This window comes from Nansenia antarctica (genome assembly GCF_963989245.1).
Source record: "Nansenia antarctica genome assembly, chromosome: 8".
Classification (NCBI taxonomy): Eukaryota; Metazoa; Chordata; class Actinopteri; order Argentiniformes; family Microstomatidae; genus Nansenia; species Nansenia antarctica.
This window is the reverse complement of record NC_137678.1, coordinates 34042829-34062828: the sequence shown is the minus strand read 5'-3', so window position 1 is coordinate 34062828 and position 20000 is coordinate 34042829. Positions and strand designations below refer to the sequence as shown.

Below are 20000 nucleotides of genomic sequence, written 5' to 3'. Positions count from 1 at the left end.
TGTGTGTGTGAGTGTGAGTATGAGTGTGTGTTTGTCTGAGTGAGTGAGTGTGAGTATGAGTGTGTGTTTGTCTGAGTGAGTGAGTGAGTGAGTGAGTGAGTGAGTGAGTGAGTGAGTGAGTGTGTGTGTGTGTGTGTGTGAGTGTTAGTGTCAGGGGAGACTGATGGAGGTAGAAATCAGAGGACACATGTTTTTATTCCATTCCATGTCCCCCCTGTTCCCTGTGTAACACTGTCTTCTGTCCCCCTGTGTAACACTGTCTCCTGTCCCCCTGTGTAACGCTGTCTCCTGTCCCCCTGTGTAACGCTGTCTGCTGTCCCTCCCTGTGTAACACTGTCTGCTGTCCCTCCCTGTGTAACACTGTCTCCTGTCCCCCTGTGTAACGCTGTCTCCTGACCTCCTGTGTAACACTGTCTCCTGTCCCCCTGTGTAACGCTGTCTCCTGTCCCCCTGTGTAACACTGTCTCCTGTCCCCCTGTGTAACACTGTCTCCTGTCCCCCTGTGTAACGCTGTCTCCTGTTCCCCTGTGTAACGTTGTCTCCTGTCCCCCCATCCCCCTGTGTAACGCTGTGTCCTGTCCCCCTATCCCCCTGTGTAATGCTGTCCCCTGTTCCCTGTGTAACACTGTCTCCTGTCCCCCTGTGTATTGTAACACTGTCTCCTGTCCCCCTGTGTAATGCTGTCTCCTGTCCCCATGTGTAACGCTGTCTCCTGTCCCCCTGTGTAACGCTGTCTGCTGTCCCTCCCTGTGTAACACTGTCTGCTGTCCCTCCCTGTGTAATGCTGTCTCCTGTCCCCCTGTGTAACGCTGTCTCCTGTCCCCCTGTGTAACGCTGTCTCCTGTCCCCCTGTCCCCCTGTGTAACGCTGTCTCCTGTCCCCCCTGCCCTGGCCCAGTGTTCATATGTTCCTCCCTGTGAGAGGGACAACCAGAAGAACAGAGACAACGTCCTCTGGTGGCAGGACTACTGGAGCAGAGAGGCCCCGTTACCTTTCACCTGCTTCTTCAACCAGCAGAGGAGGTAACACACTCACACACTCACACACACACACTGACACACACACACACACACTCACAGACACATACATAGACACACACACTCACACACACACACTTACAGACACATACATAGACACACACACTCACACACACATTCACACACACACTCAAGAACCACCTGTGTGCCAGTAGCAGACAATTAATCCCCAGGCTGCCGCCGGGCATCAGCTGTGTGATGATGAAGAGTTGGTCACCTTATCACCTAGTGTCACGCACGCACGCACGCACGCATCCACCCACCCACCCACCCACCCACACACACACACACACACACACACACACACACACACACACACGCACACACACACACCACTAACCAGAGCCAATTTACTGTGTTTTCTTATGTTTTCTCCCATCTTCTTCTCTTGACTGTGGTCATGTGACATCATGATATTGATTGTGATAATAATGAAATGCTTTTACATTCACCAGCATAGATGTTGTATCAACTGAGATCCATTTGCCTCCCACCCTCCTCCTCTCCCCCCCCCCCCCCAGGCCTGACGACGTGTTGTGGCGGCGTTCCCACGACGCCAGCGTCCTGCTCCACTGTGTGCTCTGGCCAATGGTGAGCCTGCTTGTTGGCACGCTGATCGTGCTGCTGACCGTGTGCGCCCGCAGCCTGGCCGTCCGCGCTGAGGCCATCCAGAAGAGGAAGTGCTCCTATGAGGTCGCCGCGGAGGCCCGTCCCCCCCCCTCCACAGCAGCATTAGCAGCCCCGCCCACTGCCAACCCCACCGCCATGACCCGGACCCTGCCGCTGTTCGCTGTGCCCGTACGCCGCCGCGACCGCGACCACTAGACCACCTCGCTAGACACCACCACCGCGCCCGTGTGTGTGTGTGTGTGTGTGTGTGTGTGTGTGTGTGTGTGTGTGTGTGTTTGCGTGGGTTGGTGAGTTTGTGTCTGTCTGTCTGTCAACCGCTGCGTCCTGTGACTGTTGCTATACTGTTGCTATGCTGTTGCTATGCTGTTGCTAGGCTGTTTCCGTCTCGCTTTGCTGATCAGTTCTGTACCTCATTCTCTACCTGGCCCTGCCCACTATTACAGACACAGGTTAGTCTGCTACAGGAAGACATACCCTCTACTTCCTGTCTGCTACAGGAACACAGCCTCTACTTCCTATCCAGCTGACAATGACCTCTGAACTTTTCACACAGAGCTCTTATCCAAATCACAGGACCGGCCAGTGTGTTTCAGTCCCAGCTACATGCCCAGCTTGTTTCTGACTGAGGTGAAGGGGGTTCTGGGTAATGTAGTTCTGGGAGCAGCTCTTCAACACTCTCTGTCTGTACAACTTGTTACTTGTTTATCTGTTTAACCAGCTAACCTCTGTCTTGGCGTTAGGCTAACTCAGCTAGCCACTCTCTTAGGGTTAGGCTAACCCAGCTAGCCTCTGTCTTAGCGTTAGGCTAACCCAGCTAGCCTCTGTCTTAGGGTTAGGCTAACTCAGCTTTATCTCCCTCTCTCTCTCTCCTGCCTGATGTAGCTGTGACTAGTCCTGTCTGATGTAGCTGTGACTAGTCCTGTCTGATGTAGCTGTGACTAGTCCTGTCTGATGTAGCTGTGACTAGTCCTGCCTGATGTAGCTGTGACTAGTCCTGCCTGATGTAGCTGTGACTAGTCCTGCCTGATGTAGCTGTGACCAGCTGTGACTAGTTCTGTCTGATGTAGCTGTGACTAGTCCTGTCTGATGTAGCTGTGACTAGTCCTGTCTGATGTAGCTGTGACTAGTTCTGCCTGATGTAGCTGTGACTAGTCCTGTCTGATGTAGCTGTGACTAGTCCTGTCTGATGTAGCTGTGACTAGTCCTGTCTGATGTAGCTGTGACTAGTCCTGCCTGATGTAGCTGTGACTAGTCCTGCCTGATGTAGCTGTGACTAGTTCTGCCTGATGTAGCTGTGACTAGTCCTGCCTGATGTAGCTGTGACTAGTCCTGTCTGATGTAGCTGTGACTAGTCCTGCCTGATGTAGCTGTGACTAGTTCTGTCTGATGTAGCTGTGACTAGTCCTGCCTGATGTAGCTGTGACTAGTCCTGTCTGATGTAGCTGTGACTAGTTCTGTCTGATGTAGCTGTGACTAGTCCTGCCTGATGTAGCTGTGACTAGTCCTGCCTGATGTAGCTGTGACTAGTTCTGTCTGATGTAGCTGTGACTAGTCCTGCCTGATGTAGCTGTAACTAGTTCTGTCTGATGTAGCTGTGACTAGTCCTGCCTGATGTAGCTGTGACTAGTCCTGCCTGATGTAGCTGTGACTAGTCCTGCCTGATGTAGCTGTGACTAGTCCTGCCTGATGTAGCTGTGACTAGTCCTGTCTGATGTAGCTGTGACTAGTCCTGTCTGATGTAGCTGTGTTTTATGAGCAGAAGAAACACCTTGTTGCTCTTTGCTAAACATGAATGATTGATGATGATTTCGTACTAAAGCCATATGCTGAGATTTGACTGCAGTAAGAGACAACTGTAGATGATTGCTAGCTCCGGCACAGCAAGGGCGTTCGAAAGATCTGACGACGTAACCCGGACAAATTTTGGCCGCTGCACAGTACTTGCCATGACAGTTCCTCAACATTGTGGCTGCATTTGTAAATTCGCTCTGGAAATCTGATCAGCACTCATGGAATGCCTCTTGTCCAATCAAATTACTTGATCCCTTTATGACATTGAACCCAGTGTGCGCTCCGGCGCTCTCAGAGCGAATTTACGAACGCAGCCTGACATTGCAGCATTCAAAAAAAGTAACCTCACATCGGCAAGGAAATAAAGTGACCTTTTGGTAAAGTGGTAATTTCACAGTGGCCTCAATAGTGCAAAAATGCTGTACAGTGACACGAAACGCAATACAACACAATACAGCACGGCAGTGAATCAATCCAACGGTACACCTAGTAATCCAGTAGTGTGCAGTAGCCATACTACTGCAATATGTTCAAATCCGCAGTGTGCGTTGGGTTGGCCTGCGGGTGGCAGTACCTTGCACCCTTCCACTCTGTTTGTCAGCCTCTGGCTTTTAGCCCCAAGGCTTCGTTTCCGTTTCCCCGAAGGCAATAGCTTGAACAGTTTCTGATTGGGGTGGCTGGGGTCCCTAATAATCCTGAGGGCCTTTCTGACACACCGGTCTTTGTAGGTGTCATGGATGGAGGGAAGAAGGCCCCTAGGATCTTAGGCCCTAAACCAAACCTTTTCAAGTCTGGAGAGGACTATGGTGTTGAATGCTGAACTACCATGTGTACAAACAGCATCCTCACATAGGACTTTTTCCTGTCAAGGTGGGTGAGGGCTGAGTGGAGTGCCGAGACAATGGCGTCATCTGTCGATCTGTTTCCTCGGTAGGCAAATTGGTGAGGGTCTAGGGAGGGTGGCAGCATTCTGCAGATCAGGACCTTGATGATCTTCTCAACGCATTAGCTCACTATGGGGGTGAGGGCAACAGGGCGCCAGTCGTTTAGGCATGATTCCATACCCTTTTCCATACCCTTTTTCCGGTACCGGGATGATGGCAGATGACTTGAAGCAGGAGGGCACTATGCCCGTGGAGAGGGAGAGGTTGAATATGAGGTTGAATATGAGGTTGAATATGAGGCTTGAAGCTGTCTTCACTACGGTCAGGTCTACGGCCAGGTCTTCGCTACTGTGCCGATATTCAGGCTGATTTACGTATTACTTATAACACATATTTCTACACCATTTTTAAGAGGCAGCATTTGGAATCGACTCATCTCTGATACACAGAGAACTAGGACACACAAATTAAATTCAAATAAACGTTTTTTATTAATCATTAATATACTTTTTTAATTTAATATACTAAAGTACTTTGATTGACTGATTGTATTGGGAGTAATGTCAATCAATGAAAGAACAGATAAATTATTAATCTAAATAAGGACAGGGTGATTGAAGACATGGCAGCAGGAAATCCTACCTTTATACCTGTGAGCATAACTCAATATTTGGTGTGAATCTCTCATTGACCACAAGGTGTCATTTACGTGAAAGTCAGTTAGGATACACATAGGATCTCAAATTAGGATTTAGGCCGAAGTGGAATGGAAAAAGACGTTATAAAAAGCTTCAGATTTTCACTTAATTGAGAAATCATTTAAATTAAATCCCCTTTTTACAGTCACTGAATTGTAATTCCTGAATTGCGATTAAACTCACGACAACACCTGACTGAAGACCTCCCTTAGAGAGAGATAAGACTGTGATGGTGGTGACTCGGCTAGCTTTAGCTAGTTGTGGCTAGCGTTAGTTAGTAGCTAGATTTAGTTAGTTGCTAGCTTTAGCTAGTTGTGGCTAGTGTTAGCTATCTGTGCTAAAACCATGCCTCTTAGCCCTGAGTTGTACAAGAAGACTTCTGTGTCAGAAAGAATGTTTTAAAACACTTCACTGGTGTAATGATGAATAGTGCCTGATGTAGATACAGTATGTAATAAAAGAGGACTGTCTTCAACATGAAACTGTATTCTGTACCATCTTCTGTACCACCTTCTGTAGCCATGATGGAGTTAGTGATGGGATTTGGTTTCAGTTGAATCCCTCTGTGAGGCTCTTTGTTATTATCATGGTCTGTCTCCAATTACACATGTATTTACTGTGGTAAATACAATGGTTACCATGACAGCCAAGCTTATCAGACAGAAAGGCTTAGTTATTCTTAGATTCTACGTATGCTCCTTGTAAGAACACAGACATACACAAACAAACACACACACTTTGCTGAATAGCAAAGCTGGTCAGGACACATGTGTGCATGATGGATGACAGGGCCAGTGACCCCCCCCCCCCCCCCCACCACCAACACCACCATCAGAGATCCCCCTGGATCTCCGCCCCACCCCCACCACACACACCCAATAGGCAGAGGAAACCTAACACACCTAATCCAGATAAAAAATACCTTGTTCTATGCACACACACACACACACACACACACACACACACACACACACACACACACACACACACATAATCCAAATGAGGAAGACCTTCTACCAGCAGGATTATAAACCTGATCTCTCAATCCCAAACACTCTCTTTTCATTCATCCACTGTTTCTCTCTCTCTCTCTTTATCTCTCTCCCCCTGCCTCTCTTCCCCCCCCCCCTCCCCTCTTTCTACCTCTTTCTCTCTCCCCCCCTGTCTCGTTTCATTCATTCCCTGATGTTTCTACAGTACTGAGATTTGGAGATATGTAGATTGAAAGACTCTGACTCTAAAAATAGAGGTGTCAGGTGTCAACTGTCTGTCTGTCTGTGGTTTATTGTAATCTTCCTCTGACATGCACACACACACACACACACACACACACACACACACACACCTCCCTCCTCAGACCCATTCACAAATCTCCATCAGGGATGATGCAGCGCGGCACTGGGCCACTGGCCAATCAGAACAGACAATGTTGACGTCACACGCAGTCCACTTCACATACGCAGACATACACACACAGACATAAGCACACGCAGATATACACACGCAGATATACACACGCAGACATACACACACAGACATACGCACATGCAGATATACACACGCAGATATACACACGCAGACATACACACACAGACATACGCACATGCAGATACACACACGCAGATACACACTCGCAGACATACAAACACATGGAGACATCCACACACATACGCAGACATCCACACAGACATCCACACACACGCAGACATACACACACATGCAGACATACAGACACACACAGCAATATACACACACACTCAGACATACACACACACACGTAGACATGCACAGTCCATTTCAATCTCTTCAACCCTTGACACAGACAAAGGTACACCTTGACACACACACACACACACACACACACACACACACACACACACCCACACACACCTTTCCACCTAGGGCCATCCATGGCTGACGTGTCTGAGATTAGTGTGCAGGAGGAGAGGCAGGAATGTAATTACCGTCAGCCACCAGTCTGAGTCTCCTGAGTGTGTGTCCCACCATTCATACAAATCCCTGCTACCCTCCACCACCATTCATACAGCAGGACTACAAATCCCTGCTACCCAGAGAAGGAAGAAGGTGCCGGTGTGTGCAAGCTGATATGAATGTTATTGTCAAACAGGAAATAAGGTAGGTTTTTCTCAAAAATTCAAATGACTTCAAAGCAATGTTAGATTTATTTATGAATAAAAGGTACAGCATCTTTATTGTGAGAACTACATATTTATTTTCGTATACAAACAATATTTGACTGGATAGTTCTCCTGTCAAACGGCTACAGTTTATAATGTTGAATGTCTAATTCTAAAAGGTCAATTATACATTCATCTATTACTGTAAATGTTTCGTTTAAAATGGAGGATTATCCAGATAACTATGGATATTAAGGAATATTCATACAAATGTCACAGCTAATATTCAAAACAATCTTTAGCTCTGTGGCTAACATGTATACATTAGCTTATGGCCCATCCACAGTGGTAATAAACAGCATATTTACAATGTTTCTACATTCACATTCATCCAGCGGACAAGACCAGAGGAAACGGAGAGGAGCTTCTTTCTCAGCTTACATTACAGTGGTTGGGTATAGCGCCCCCTATTGGCGCCTGGAAGAAAATATACAATCATCACAGGGAGGCATTGCCAGAAGGTGCCACGATGCTACGATGCTACGACGTACAGTTATACACCGGTATGTACAGTAATACACTGTTACCTACAGTAAAACACTGTTACGTACAGTAATACACTGTTACGTACAGTAATACAACGTTACATACATGCACTGTTAAATCACAGATTAATATGCTTCATATAATACAGTAATACAAGCATAGCTCACAGGTCACACACTTCTGTTCGTATTTCTTTTCTCAGGGAAATTAGTTGAATATTAACAACAGGAAGTCCTCTGAGTTAGAGGCCAAATAAGGACTACCTTGCTACCAGCAGTAGGATGGGACAGGAAACAGGAAGTTGCTCTAGGTGTACTGTGTGTCCGTCTAAAGCAGAGAGGTATCCTTGGGAGTTGCGGTGAACAAGGTAACGCGTTTAAATGCTGCTCATTCCAAAATGGAGGAGCACAATAATACCAATTGTATTACAGCATAATGGTCATCAGGGGAGGCTGGCCGAGGTAGAAACCAGACCTGCACCCGCCTCCCCTGGCCAGCATACAGGACAGGTGTATATGGCTTGTTTACTGCGTCACAGACAGGTCAGCCCCCTTCCATGGTCTCCACATGGCTTTCCATTACTTTGATTGGACGGTTTCCCCTGCTCACATGATGCTGTGTGAGGTAGTAGCACTGTGACCGACTGAGAGGCTGGGACTTGTAGTCCAGAGAGAGAGGGATATGTAGTCAATACAGAGAGAGGGGGATATCTTATATCTCATTATCTCAATCTAATATACTATATATATAGCTGACGCTTTTATCCAGAGCGACTATCTCAATCTAATATATACGCTGTTTAGCTGACACTTTATCCAGAGTGACTTATATTGCAATGAATGCATATATTTGTCTCAGTATGGTCCCAGCGGGAACTCCTTGTGTGTATACACAAGGAGTGTATACACTCCTTGTGGTGGCCTAGTGGATAGCTGGACTGGTGATCAGAAGGTGAGCTGGGAACACCACCACTAGTGTGGCCTTTGGTAAAGCACTTTGGTAAGTCCCTCCAGGAAGACTGTCCCTGTAAACCCTAATTGTAAGTCTCTTTGGATAAAAGCGTCTGCTAAATGGTGAAAAATGTAAATGTGAAATGTAAATGTACACTTGAAGAAGAAAGTGTAGAATGTACAACCCTTTTCACAGAAGGTTCTAAATGGGACCCAACAGGGTTCTTCAAAGAGTTCCCTACAGGGGCGAATGAGAACCATTTAGAACCATTCCTTGTGGTCGTCCACCCTGCAGACAGCTTCCTGCTTCAACACAGAGCCGTCTGATAGGCTGATACTGCTTCAGTGTGATGATGTCACAGCCCTCTGATAGGCTGTTACTACCTCAGTGTGATGATGTCACAGCCCTCTGATAGGCTGTTACTACCTCAGTGTGATGATGTCACAGCCATCTGATAGGCTGTTACTACCTCAGTGTGATGATGTCACAGCCCTCTGATAGGCTGTTACTACCTCAGTGTGATGATGTCACAGCCCTCTGATAGGCTGTTACTACCTCAGTGTAATGTTGTCACGGCTGCTCGCTGCGCCTCGGTGCTGATAGAAATGCGTTTTAGTTTTAACAGTAGCACACAAAGACGTTGGCCGGGGTGGGGTGTGTGTGTATATAGAAGAAGGGGGGGTTATACATACAGCCTTTTTTATATGAAGACAATTTTTCCATTTTTAAAAGTGCACTGAATGCTTATTCACTGCTAGTGATTATTCAGTGTTCCCACTGTACAGCATAGGAGAACACATAACGCAATGATTCAGCGCAAACAGAGACAGAGAACTATACCATAAATATATACAAACAATTTATGCAACATTTAAATAGACATCTTGAGAGGTTGCTGTGAAGCAACAACAGTGTATAAAAATATATATTGCTATCATATCCCTGTAGAGCTTTAGTTGAGTTGGTGGGGTAGCTAATGGTAGGTAACAGTAGCTAAGAGTAGCTGGCTGTAGCTAATGGTAGCTAACCGTAGCAGGCTGTGGCTAACGGATCCTTCCCTCTTCTTCTCTCTCTGTGGTGCGGAGAGTGTCTTTAGCGTCCTGTGTACACAACATCTGGGGAGGACAGAAGAAGAAGAAACATGAACAACATGGTCAGTCTGATGTGTGTAGCAGCTGCTAGCTAGTGTATAGCCCATTTGGTGGTCTTACCGCGGTAGTATTGGGGGTTGAAGTTCTCGTAGATGGGGTACAGCGGGTTCTCCTGTTGGCTGCGGAGTTTCCTGGCCCTCAGCACGTCTCTCACACACTGGTGCAGGTAGCTGTACTGGACCTGGGGGGTGGAGGAGGGAGGGGGTTAAGTGTGTGTGTGTGTGTGTGTGTGTGTGTACACCTCTGTCTGGACCGTGCGCGTGTGTACGTGCGTGCGTGTACCTCTGTCTGGACCATGTGAGAGCGGTGCAGGCGGAGGTCAAACACACATCCATAGACGTCCACCGTCCCTCTGCTGTCCAGCTGCTGCAGAGCACGGTCCAACACGATGAACGTCCCTGTACGGCCCACACCAGCACTGAGGGAGAGGGGGAGGTGGAGGGGGGAAGAGGAGAAGAGAAGAGAGTGGAAGAGAGGAGAAGAGAGAGGAAAAGAGGAGAAGAGAGAGGAGAGTCACATTTGAGTAACAGATTGGAATAAAGGATGACTGAATTGGAAGTTAAACTATCCCCCGTTCTCCAGCTGGTCTGGCCAAACTCAGCTGTTCTCCAGAGAACAGTCAGACATGTTCCACTCAGCTGTTCTCCAGAGAACAGTCAGACATGTTCTACTCAGCTGCTCTCCAGAGAACAGTCAGACATGTTCCACTCAGCTGTTCTCCAGAGAACAGTCAGACATGTTCCACTCAGCTGTTCTCCAGAGAACAGTCAGACATGTTCCACTCAGCTGTTCTACAGAGTGACAGCCCCGCTGTCATGTGTGTGGCGTGGTTGAGGGAGACGGGGAAATCAGCTACACACACACACACACACACAAACACACACGTACCTGCAGTGCACTAGCATGGGCCCGGTGCGGGGGGCGTGGTCAGCGTGGTCGCGGGCGGTGCGTACAAACTGGACCAGCGCCTGGGTGGTCTCGGGGACCCCGTGGTCGGGCCACACAGTGAAGTGGAGCTGACGGACCACCCTGGGCATGCTGGGACGGCCCTCCTACAGGACGTGATGTCACAGCAGGAAGTGATGTTATTCATCTTTATTAAAGGAGACTGCCCTGAGTACAACATATCACTATTATTGTCTCTTATACTGTCTCTCCATATGAATATACATATACAGTATATCATCACTATTATTGACACGATTTTAAAAGGACATGTCACCACATGAGAGGGACAGTAACTATGGAGATAGAAGAGATGTATACAATATATATGCATGTCTGATACCATTCCTCGTCCCATTCCATGCATAACAGTGTCGTCCTAAAGACACTTAACGCCATCTTGGTTTTTCGTCCAGCAGAAATGAACCGTAAATACATCCCCCTTTCTGGATTCCATACAATTAAAACAAAACTCAACAGATAAAAAAGAATTATTAAAGAAGAAAATAACAGAAGAGGAAATATTAGGAATTATAAAAACATTTTCATGTAAAAAGGCCCCAGGGATGGATGGATTCCCTATAGAGTTCTACTCAGCCTTCTGGCATAGAATTGCTCCATTGTTCATGCAAATGATAAGCTATATGTCTCTTAAATCGGTTTTACCACAATCCATGTATCAAACAATTATTTCAGTTATATTAAAACCAGGAAAGTCTGGTGAGTCACCTTCAGACTATCGACCCATAAGCTTAATAAATTGTGACAATAAAATACTAACAAAAATCATAAGTAATAGAATTGCAACAGTTCTACCTGAGTTAGTCCACATTAATCAAACAGGGTTGATATAGACATTTACAAACAAATACAAGAACCTGCTTTAATATTATACAGTACGCAAAAAGGCATAACATAGATCTATCAATAATGGCAGTGGATGCGGAAAAAGCCTTTGATAGAGTTGAATGGGCTTATTTATTTAAAGTATTAGAAGCATATCATTTCCCAGAGGAAATTATTAATTTTATAAAATTACTATATAAACATCCTAAAGCAAAAATATATACTAACAACACATTATCTGCAGAATTTACTTTAGAGAGGGGCACCAGACAAGGTTGCCCCCTATCTCCACTTCTTTTCGCTCTGGCAATAGAACCACTGGCAGAAAAAATTAGACAAGATCCCTATGTATCAGGCATAAGCGTGGGCAAAAATAACTTTAAGATAAATTTATTTGCGGATGATATTCTGTTATATTTAACGAACATAGATACATCTATAGTCCCTTTGTTAAAAATATTCTCTGAATTCTCGGATATCTCAGGATATAAAATAAACATGGATAAAACTGAAATAATGGCAATTGGTAAACAAAAAAGAATAAACCCAGAATTACAATTACCATTTAAGTGGACAAAAAATATTAAATATTTAGGTTGCTTAATTAGTGACAAAAAAACTCAGATCTATAGAGAGAACTTTATTCCACTACTCAATAACATGAAAGAGACTAAGTAAATGGAAAAATCTTCCTATAAATCTGACAGGCAGAATAAACTTGTTTAGGATGGCATGGCATGGCAAGTTTCTTTTTTTGTTTTCAATTATACCAATTACTCCACCAAAAACGTACTTTAATATGGTATACTCAGCCATAACAGATTTTATATGGGCAGGGAAAACACACAGAATTAGAAGGAATATTTTACACCTTCCTATGTCAGAGGGGGGCTTTAACCTTCCAGACTTGGAGCTATACCAACTGGCCGCCCAGGGGTTCTATCTGAGGCATATAGTCCAACACACAGCAGAAGAACAATGGATCCACATTGAAGATTCAGGTGTACATCCCCAAAACCTCTTAACTCTTTTATTTTCAGAACATAAGACTAAGAAAAAAGGAAACTTTATTGTAAATAATATAGAAACGTCATGGAAAAAAATTAAGAGGATACTGGGAGAATCAATATCAATCCCAAAAAGTACTATTTTGTGGAACAATCCTTGGATAGCTCTTCAGAATGCTACAATAAATTGGTCTACATGGAGAACAAGGGGAATAGAAACTATAAACGACTTAGTAGGAGGGGATACCATTATTCCATGGCACGACTTCCAAAGTAAATATAAGTTGGCCAACGCTGAATATTTCAGATACATGCAGCTAAGAAGCTACATAAATCTACATTTTAATTTAAAATCATTTGGGCAGCAGAGTACAATTGAGGATATCATATTTGATGGAGAAATTGATAAGAATTTGATAGGTAAAATGTATAGAACTCTACAGAAGACCTATGTAGCTGAAAAACTGTTAGAAAGTAGGATTGAGATGTGGAATCGAGAACTAGGAAGAACAGATATAGGTTTAAAATGGAAAGAGTGTTGGAATACTACAAATGACATGACAGTTAATGAAAATCTACGTTTAATCCAATATAAAATAATGTATAGAGTCTACCACACGCGAGATAAAATCCATAAGTATTATAGTAATGTATCAGATAACTGTTTAAAGTGTGGAAAAAAAGACTCACTAATACACGCATTCTGGGAGTGTCCCAGAGTACAGAAAACCTGGGTTGACATAGAACATTGGCTCTCAGGGGTACATAAGGAAAGATTCAAATTTGATCCTTCAATCTGTCTTTTCCAGGATGTAGCCACAGTAAGATACCCTAGGGCAGGGGTCGGCAATAGGCGGCCCGTGGGCCATTGCTGGCCCGTCACCAATAATATTTGGCCCAGCAGATTATTTTGAGAATCCACTTTTTTTTTTTCTTTTCTTTTTTTTACAATATCGGACCGACAGTCCCACACCGCGCATATAATGTCCGAATAGAGAATCTACCTCCACCTAAATAATGCTTATTGTACTTTTATTAATGTTGAGAGTGAATGACACAGGGACAGACAATCAGGCAGCGGGGTGCACCGAAGCGCACTGACCCTGAACCCCTCAGAGTGAATCATAAGTAGGTGGACAAGGCGTGGTGCTGAAATAGCCGACATGCGGTGTGTGGTTTGAAAAAAATAACATCAGCTCATTAAATCATTCAAACGTAATGTTTACGTATGTGACTGCAACACACATATGAACAGTAACAAAGCAAATTCTGTTTAATTTTCTGAAAAACATTGACAACAAAATCGGCGCAAAAGTGGTGGTAGGCCTATGCTCCTGAAACGACAGAGCAAAAGCGCTATTAGGGATAATAAGTACAATGAGCCATAAGCCATTCATTCAAAATATACAAAATACAATTAGGTTATTAAATACAATAACGACAGGCTTGGTACTCACTTAATGTGAAAAGTGGCATCTCCCATCGGTCACTATTTGCTTGATATCTGGTGATATTGACGTCACTTTAATCCGCAGGCATTTTTTATTTATTTTTATGCATCAATCGATTCCTCTCGTGCGTCTTTATCACATTCATTGACGAAAAGGACGACTCGCATGTATAGAAAGGGAACATTGTGAGCACGGAAGATGTGAGTCTCTCACAACGGCTTTGCATTGATGAAACCAGGTAGGATAAACGTATAGTTCGCTGTCCATTCCTCTTTAAATGCCCTGTTTCCACCGTCAACTTTCCTCTTTAGACCTTAGGAGAGTGACATTATGTTTCTCTTGCTAGCTAGCAGGTTAAATGTTTAGCTAACTTCACCCGACACGCAAACAACCAATCCAATAATAAATGATGTGACCTTGTCTGGGAGGAGGTGGGAATAATTATCACAATAAAAGTATGTTAAATAATTATTAGAATAAGTTAGGCTGCGATACATCGTCAGTCCACATATTTATTATTTAAAAATATGGAAAAGGGTGGAACTACGTTTCAACGTTGTTGAGAATCACAACACAAACTTGCTAGTCAAGCCAAAACACTGCAACGTAATGGATTGGACTGCTACCTAGTTAACTATAAAGGATTATTGCATCACAATGGGACAATTGGGAAAACTTCAACTGGTCTATCTAAATTAATTGAGTCACTCATAACGGGGAGAGAGACTGGAGCATACCTTTTTATATAGTTATAGTTTAGCAAAAAAGCTTGCTATCATTACATAAAAGCATATCAACGTTAACATTGCTACTCACCCATTTTCGTTTGTCTCCTTTCGTTGATGACTGTCTCCGTCCCCCGAATCTATGTCTGCCTGATCATCGCCCATAATAATAAAGTGGCTTTTATAATACACCTTTCTGGCTGTGTGTTTTGTGCGCTCCCTCTCCTGACATTTTACCAATACCCCTAAATCAGGGGACCCACATATTTTATCACAATATGTCCAGTTGTATCTTGTAGAAATTGTGGAAGCAAGGCAAGCAATATTGGTAGAGCCTATTGTAATCAGCCTGCCTGGTCCGACTACGTAACAATAAAGTAACATTTGAGAATGGAATGTTGTGGTGCAACAAAATCTCGCACGCCGTGTGCATTGGGATGAGATTTTTTATGATTTTCTCATAGACTTCAATGGTGTGAGTTGAAAATGGAATTTTGCGGTGCAACAAAATTGCATCGCACGCCGTGTGCATTGCAATCGAATGTTGTCGTGCAACAAAAATCGCACGCTGTGTGCATTGGCCTTAAGACTACTTTACATTGTTAGCAGGCTCACAAAACAAGCTGTGTTAGTTGACTAGCGATGTGTACATTTTTCGAAAGAAAAGTCAAAGCATTAGAACGTGTCACATTTTTTTACAATCAATTACTTGAATTAGCTTTTGATTATGTTCGGGCCCGCCATCTAGTGGCTCAAAAATGTTTTGGCCCGAGGCCAAACCTAATTGCCGACCACTGCCCTAGGGGGTGGATAATTATGTACTCATCAATTATATTTAAAAAACTAATACTTGGAAGTTGGAAATCAAGTAAACCTCCAACACTACAACAATGGAAAAACGAAATTCTTTATTATACCAATATTTAGCCATAGACAATAATAAGAAAGATCAGTTTGAAAAGATATGGGGAGAGATAGTGAAGGCCTTAGCTAAGACGTAAAGATAGTGCAAGAAACATAGTACTAAGAGATTAATTTGATTATGCATTAGAATTATTAGTTAGATAAGTATAGGGGGTAAACTGGGATAAACTTTAGACGGTTTAAAAAAAAAAAGTGGGGCTTTGGGATGTTAGGATGTGGTGTGATGTGTTGTGATGTTTGTCAAGTTGTGATGTGTTATGATGTATATCAAGGTGTGAGGTGTGGTGATGTATATCAAGTTGTGATGTGTTGTGATGTATGTCAAGTTGTGATGTGTTGTGATGTATGTCAAGTTGTGATGTGTTGTGATGTATGTCAAGCTGTGATGTGTGGTGATCAGTGATGCCGGTAACGCGATACTAAGTATCGCGATACTCTAATCTGATTACTTTTCCCAGTAACGAGTATTCTATCGCGATACTATTTCCAAATCAGTAATCTGATTAAAGTTACTTATTCGAGTGACTGTGCGTTACTATTGCGTTACTACCTCATAACTTAGGCTAAATGCAGTATTTCTTTGTAATGTTCGATAGTAAACAAACATTTATTGCTTTTCTCGCGTCTTGGGGAGTGACGTCAGTGATCACGTTTTCAACACGAGGTGCAGCAGAATCGCTCACGTGTATCACCACGCTGATTGCACAGTGTAAACAGAAGCGTATAATGGAGCGAGAACAGAGATATGCGTTAAATAGCTGGAAATATAGGGATTATTTTGAGTTTGTGTCAGCAAAGGATGACAAGAACATAAATGTTCGTTGTACACTCTGTGCTGGAAAGAAAATATTGTCCTGTGGTAAAACCACAACATCAAATTTAAAGAAACATTTGGAATCTCTGCACAGCACAGTCAAGCTCGCGGAGAAAGTCCCAGAGACCGCGGCCTCGACTTCTGCGGGAGGTCCCACACCGCTCAAGCAACAAAAGCTGGACTTCAGTAGGCCTACAAAATCACAACCTGTAAGTGTGGGAGAGTTGAATAAATTGGTCGGGCGGTATGTTGTAGAGGAAATGCTGCCCATAAACACAGTTGACTCGCCCTCTTTCCGTGCCATCATTAACAAGATCCCCACTACTACCAATGCCGAGCTACCTCACAGAACATCTTTTTCTTCGTACTTGGAGAAGGAGTATGCAGAGATGGAAAAACATCTGAAGGCTGCGCTGAACGAGGTCGACTATGTGTCAACTACAGCGGACATTTGGACAGCTAACAATAGGAGCTATATGGGAGTAACGCTCCACTGGATTAGTAGATCCACATTAGACCGCAACAAGGCTGCATTGGCGTGTAGGAGAATCCGCGGTAGACACACGTATGATGTTATTGGTGCAGAAATCGAAAACATTCACTCTTCATATGGACTAATCAACAAAGTAGTAGCAACAGTGACAGATAATGGATCTAACTTTGTCAAGGCATTTCAAGTCTATCAGCCTGCTGTCACAGAGTCCGATGATGAGACGGTGGAGGAGGCCACGGATGATGTCACTTTTTTAGATGTGTCAGAAATCCTATCAGCTGAGGATGATAGTGATGGCCAGCTGATTCTTCCCCCGCACCAAAGGTGTGCTTCACATACCCTCAACCTTATTTCTACAAGTGATGTGGAGAAGTACATCACTTCCAAACCAGAGAGCAAGGCTGTGTATAGGAGCAGCACAGCAAAATGCACAGCTCTCTGGACGAAAGCAAGCCGATCTACCGTTGCGTCAGAAACGGTGGAGGAGGTTAACAAAAGAAAGCTCCTGGTACCGACATCCACAAGGTGGAATTCCTTTTACGAAGCCATAAAGAGAATCGCAGAAATCCCCATGAATGAGCTGACTACTCTGTGCAACAAGCTGGGAGTGAAGTGCTTCAAAGACCAGGAGTACCAGTACCTGCATGAGTACTGTACCGTCATGAAGCCTCTAACTATAGCACTGGATATCCTACAAGGTGACTGTCCGTATGGGACTTTACTGCCCACACTTGAAGTCCTGATGCAGAAGACCCTTGCTGTGAAAGACACCCTATCCAAGATGACTGCAGGCCTTCCAGATGCCATAGTGCAGGTATGCTATGTTGTTCCATCTTAAAGATAAATAAATACATTTTCATTGCACTATTCATGAACATGGAGCAGAGTCACACCATACTGCAGTATGTAGGTTGTCAGTTGCACAAACTAATTGCATACATAATTAGTAAATAAAGGTATAAATAATAGACCTTATAGGCTACAACTAGATAATAATAAACATATCAAATTATATCTTTCAGGCTATCCAGACTCGTTTTGCCAGTGTGCTGGACAACAAAGATGCCCTTCTCGCAGCTGCTAGTTGTCCAAAATTCAAACTCCGATGGCTGAGTGATGAAGGTAGGAGGGAGCAAGTAAAGGAGCTTCTCACAGCAGAATGTCGCAAAACTGCTCCTGCAGCACAGAGCCCTGCCAGTGTACCCACCACGACTGCCAACCAAGGCGAGATGGACTTTTTTGCTTTTGAGGCGGAGCCAGAGGAGACCTACTCGGCAGAAAAGGAAGTCATGGACTACTTGAGGTCAGGGCATGAGCTTCAGATTCTGAATCAGTATCCAAACATTAAGAACATTTTCTTGAAGTATAACACTCCAACCCCATCTAGCGCTCCTGTAGAGCGGCTCTTTAGTCTGGGAGGTTTGGTGCTCACGCCTAGAAGGAACAGACTTTCTGACAAGAGGTTTGAGAAGCTTCTGTTAATGAGATACAACCACTGGTTTACTCGCCCCTTTCCACTGTTTCACTCATAGTGTGTTCATGGCCTCCATAGCGTGTTCATGGCCTCCATAGCGTGTTCATGGCCTCCATAGCGTGTTCATGGCCTCCTTCCAGTCTTGACAGCTGAGTTCACTCTTCATTGATAAACTCAGACTCACCCAGTTTAGGATTAGGATTATATTAGGATCATATCTGAATGGTCAGGGTAGGTTTTAGGTTTTGTGAAACCACTCCTTGCTAGTTACTGTGTTAAATAAAGATTATATTTATTTTATTGTTTAAAAACAAGTATTTATGTTGGGTGAGGCAAAGAAAGACTCTTTATTTTGTTGTTTTAAGTTATTGTTTAAAGTTTAATTATGTAATTTAAGTTACTGTTAAAATAAAGTGAGTTTTGGCAAAACCAGTTTTCATTTTTATGTTGCGGGGGGGGGGGGGGGGGGTCGGGTGCCTAGGCAGCTGCCAATAGTAACTAAAAAAGTAACTAGTAATCTAACTTAGTTACTTTTTAAATCAAGTAATCAGTAAAGTAACTAGATTACTTTTTAAAGGAGTAATCAGTAATCAGTAATCAGAATACTTTTTCAAAGTAACTGTGGCAACACTGGTGGTGATGTATGTCAAGTTGTGATGTGTTGTGATGTATGTCAAGTTGTGATGTGTTGTGAGGTATGTCGAGATGTGTTGTGATGTTTGTCAAGTTGTGATGTATTGTGATGTTTGTCAAGTAATGTGTGTATAATGTTTTGTGTAAAAAGAAAATGGAAAATAAAATCGTACAAAAAAAACCCGTAACTTAAGGGCAAGCTGCTTATATTTACTGGGAAGTATCGCTGTGTACACACACACACACACACACACATACAGACACAGACACAGACACAGACACACCGCACACACACACACACACGCGCACCGCACCGCACCACACACACACACACACACAGTACTCACAGAGCTGATCCTGAACTCCCGTACGGTCCAGTCGGGCAGCAGGGTCTCAGAGAGCATGTGGACGACCAGGTCTCCGTAGAGGAGGGGCTCCTTGTCACACGGCCAATACTGGTCACACTTCACCTGCACACACACACTTCCTGTTTACCAACGCTGCTCTGACACCGGCACACAAACGCTTCCTGTTTAGACTAACTAACACTCCTCTACTCCATTACAGCACAAATAAAAAGACATGACTAAATCACTGTTACAAAGTTATTACAATGTTACTACAATATTATTACACTGTTACTAACTACACTGTTATTACAATGTCATTACAATGTGCAAAAACCATTACATCAACAAAAGTCTATCTATCTATGGGTCGCTATGGTAATGGGGCGCTCCGTGACCATTGCCACACACTCACCCGTCCCTTCTCCACGCACTGTGTCACCATGACGATGTTGTAGACGTTGTGCTCCCACACCATCCTCCAGAAGTCATCCTTGGTCCCGGGGAGGGGGCCC

The 20000-nt window shown here is 44.1% G+C and overlaps 2 protein-coding genes across 2 annotated transcripts in view; one reads left to right on the top strand and one right to left on the bottom strand.

The window, feature by feature from the left end:
* LOC308164150 (calcium-activated potassium channel subunit beta-4-like) overlaps positions 1-1862 on the top strand; it is a gene marked incomplete at its 3' end in the record, with an annotated part of 10297 nt that extends 8435 nt beyond the window's left edge. The window contains exons 2-3 of the mRNA XM_080538296.1: positions 898-1022; positions 1559-1862. Coding sequence (XP_080394422.1) covers positions 898-1022; positions 1559-1862 — 429 coding nt within the window. The remainder of the gene's footprint in view (positions 1-897; positions 1023-1558) is intronic.
* A 6415-nt stretch (positions 1863-8277) lies between these two features.
* Positions 8278-20000, bottom strand: part of ptprb (protein tyrosine phosphatase receptor type b) — a gene marked incomplete at its 5' end in the record, with an annotated part of 51056 nt that continues 39333 nt past the window's right edge. Inside the window, 6 exons of the mRNA XM_080538295.1 lie at positions 8278-9790; positions 9887-10007; positions 10109-10244; positions 10715-10878; positions 19486-19608; positions 19901-20000. The exon at positions 19901-20000 is cut by the window's right edge and continues 35 nt beyond it. Of these exons, the coding sequence (XP_080394421.1) occupies positions 9768-9790; positions 9887-10007; positions 10109-10244; positions 10715-10878; positions 19486-19608; positions 19901-20000 (667 nt within the window). The 3' untranslated portion in view covers positions 8278-9767. The remainder of the gene's footprint in view (positions 9791-9886; positions 10008-10108; positions 10245-10714; positions 10879-19485; positions 19609-19900) is intronic.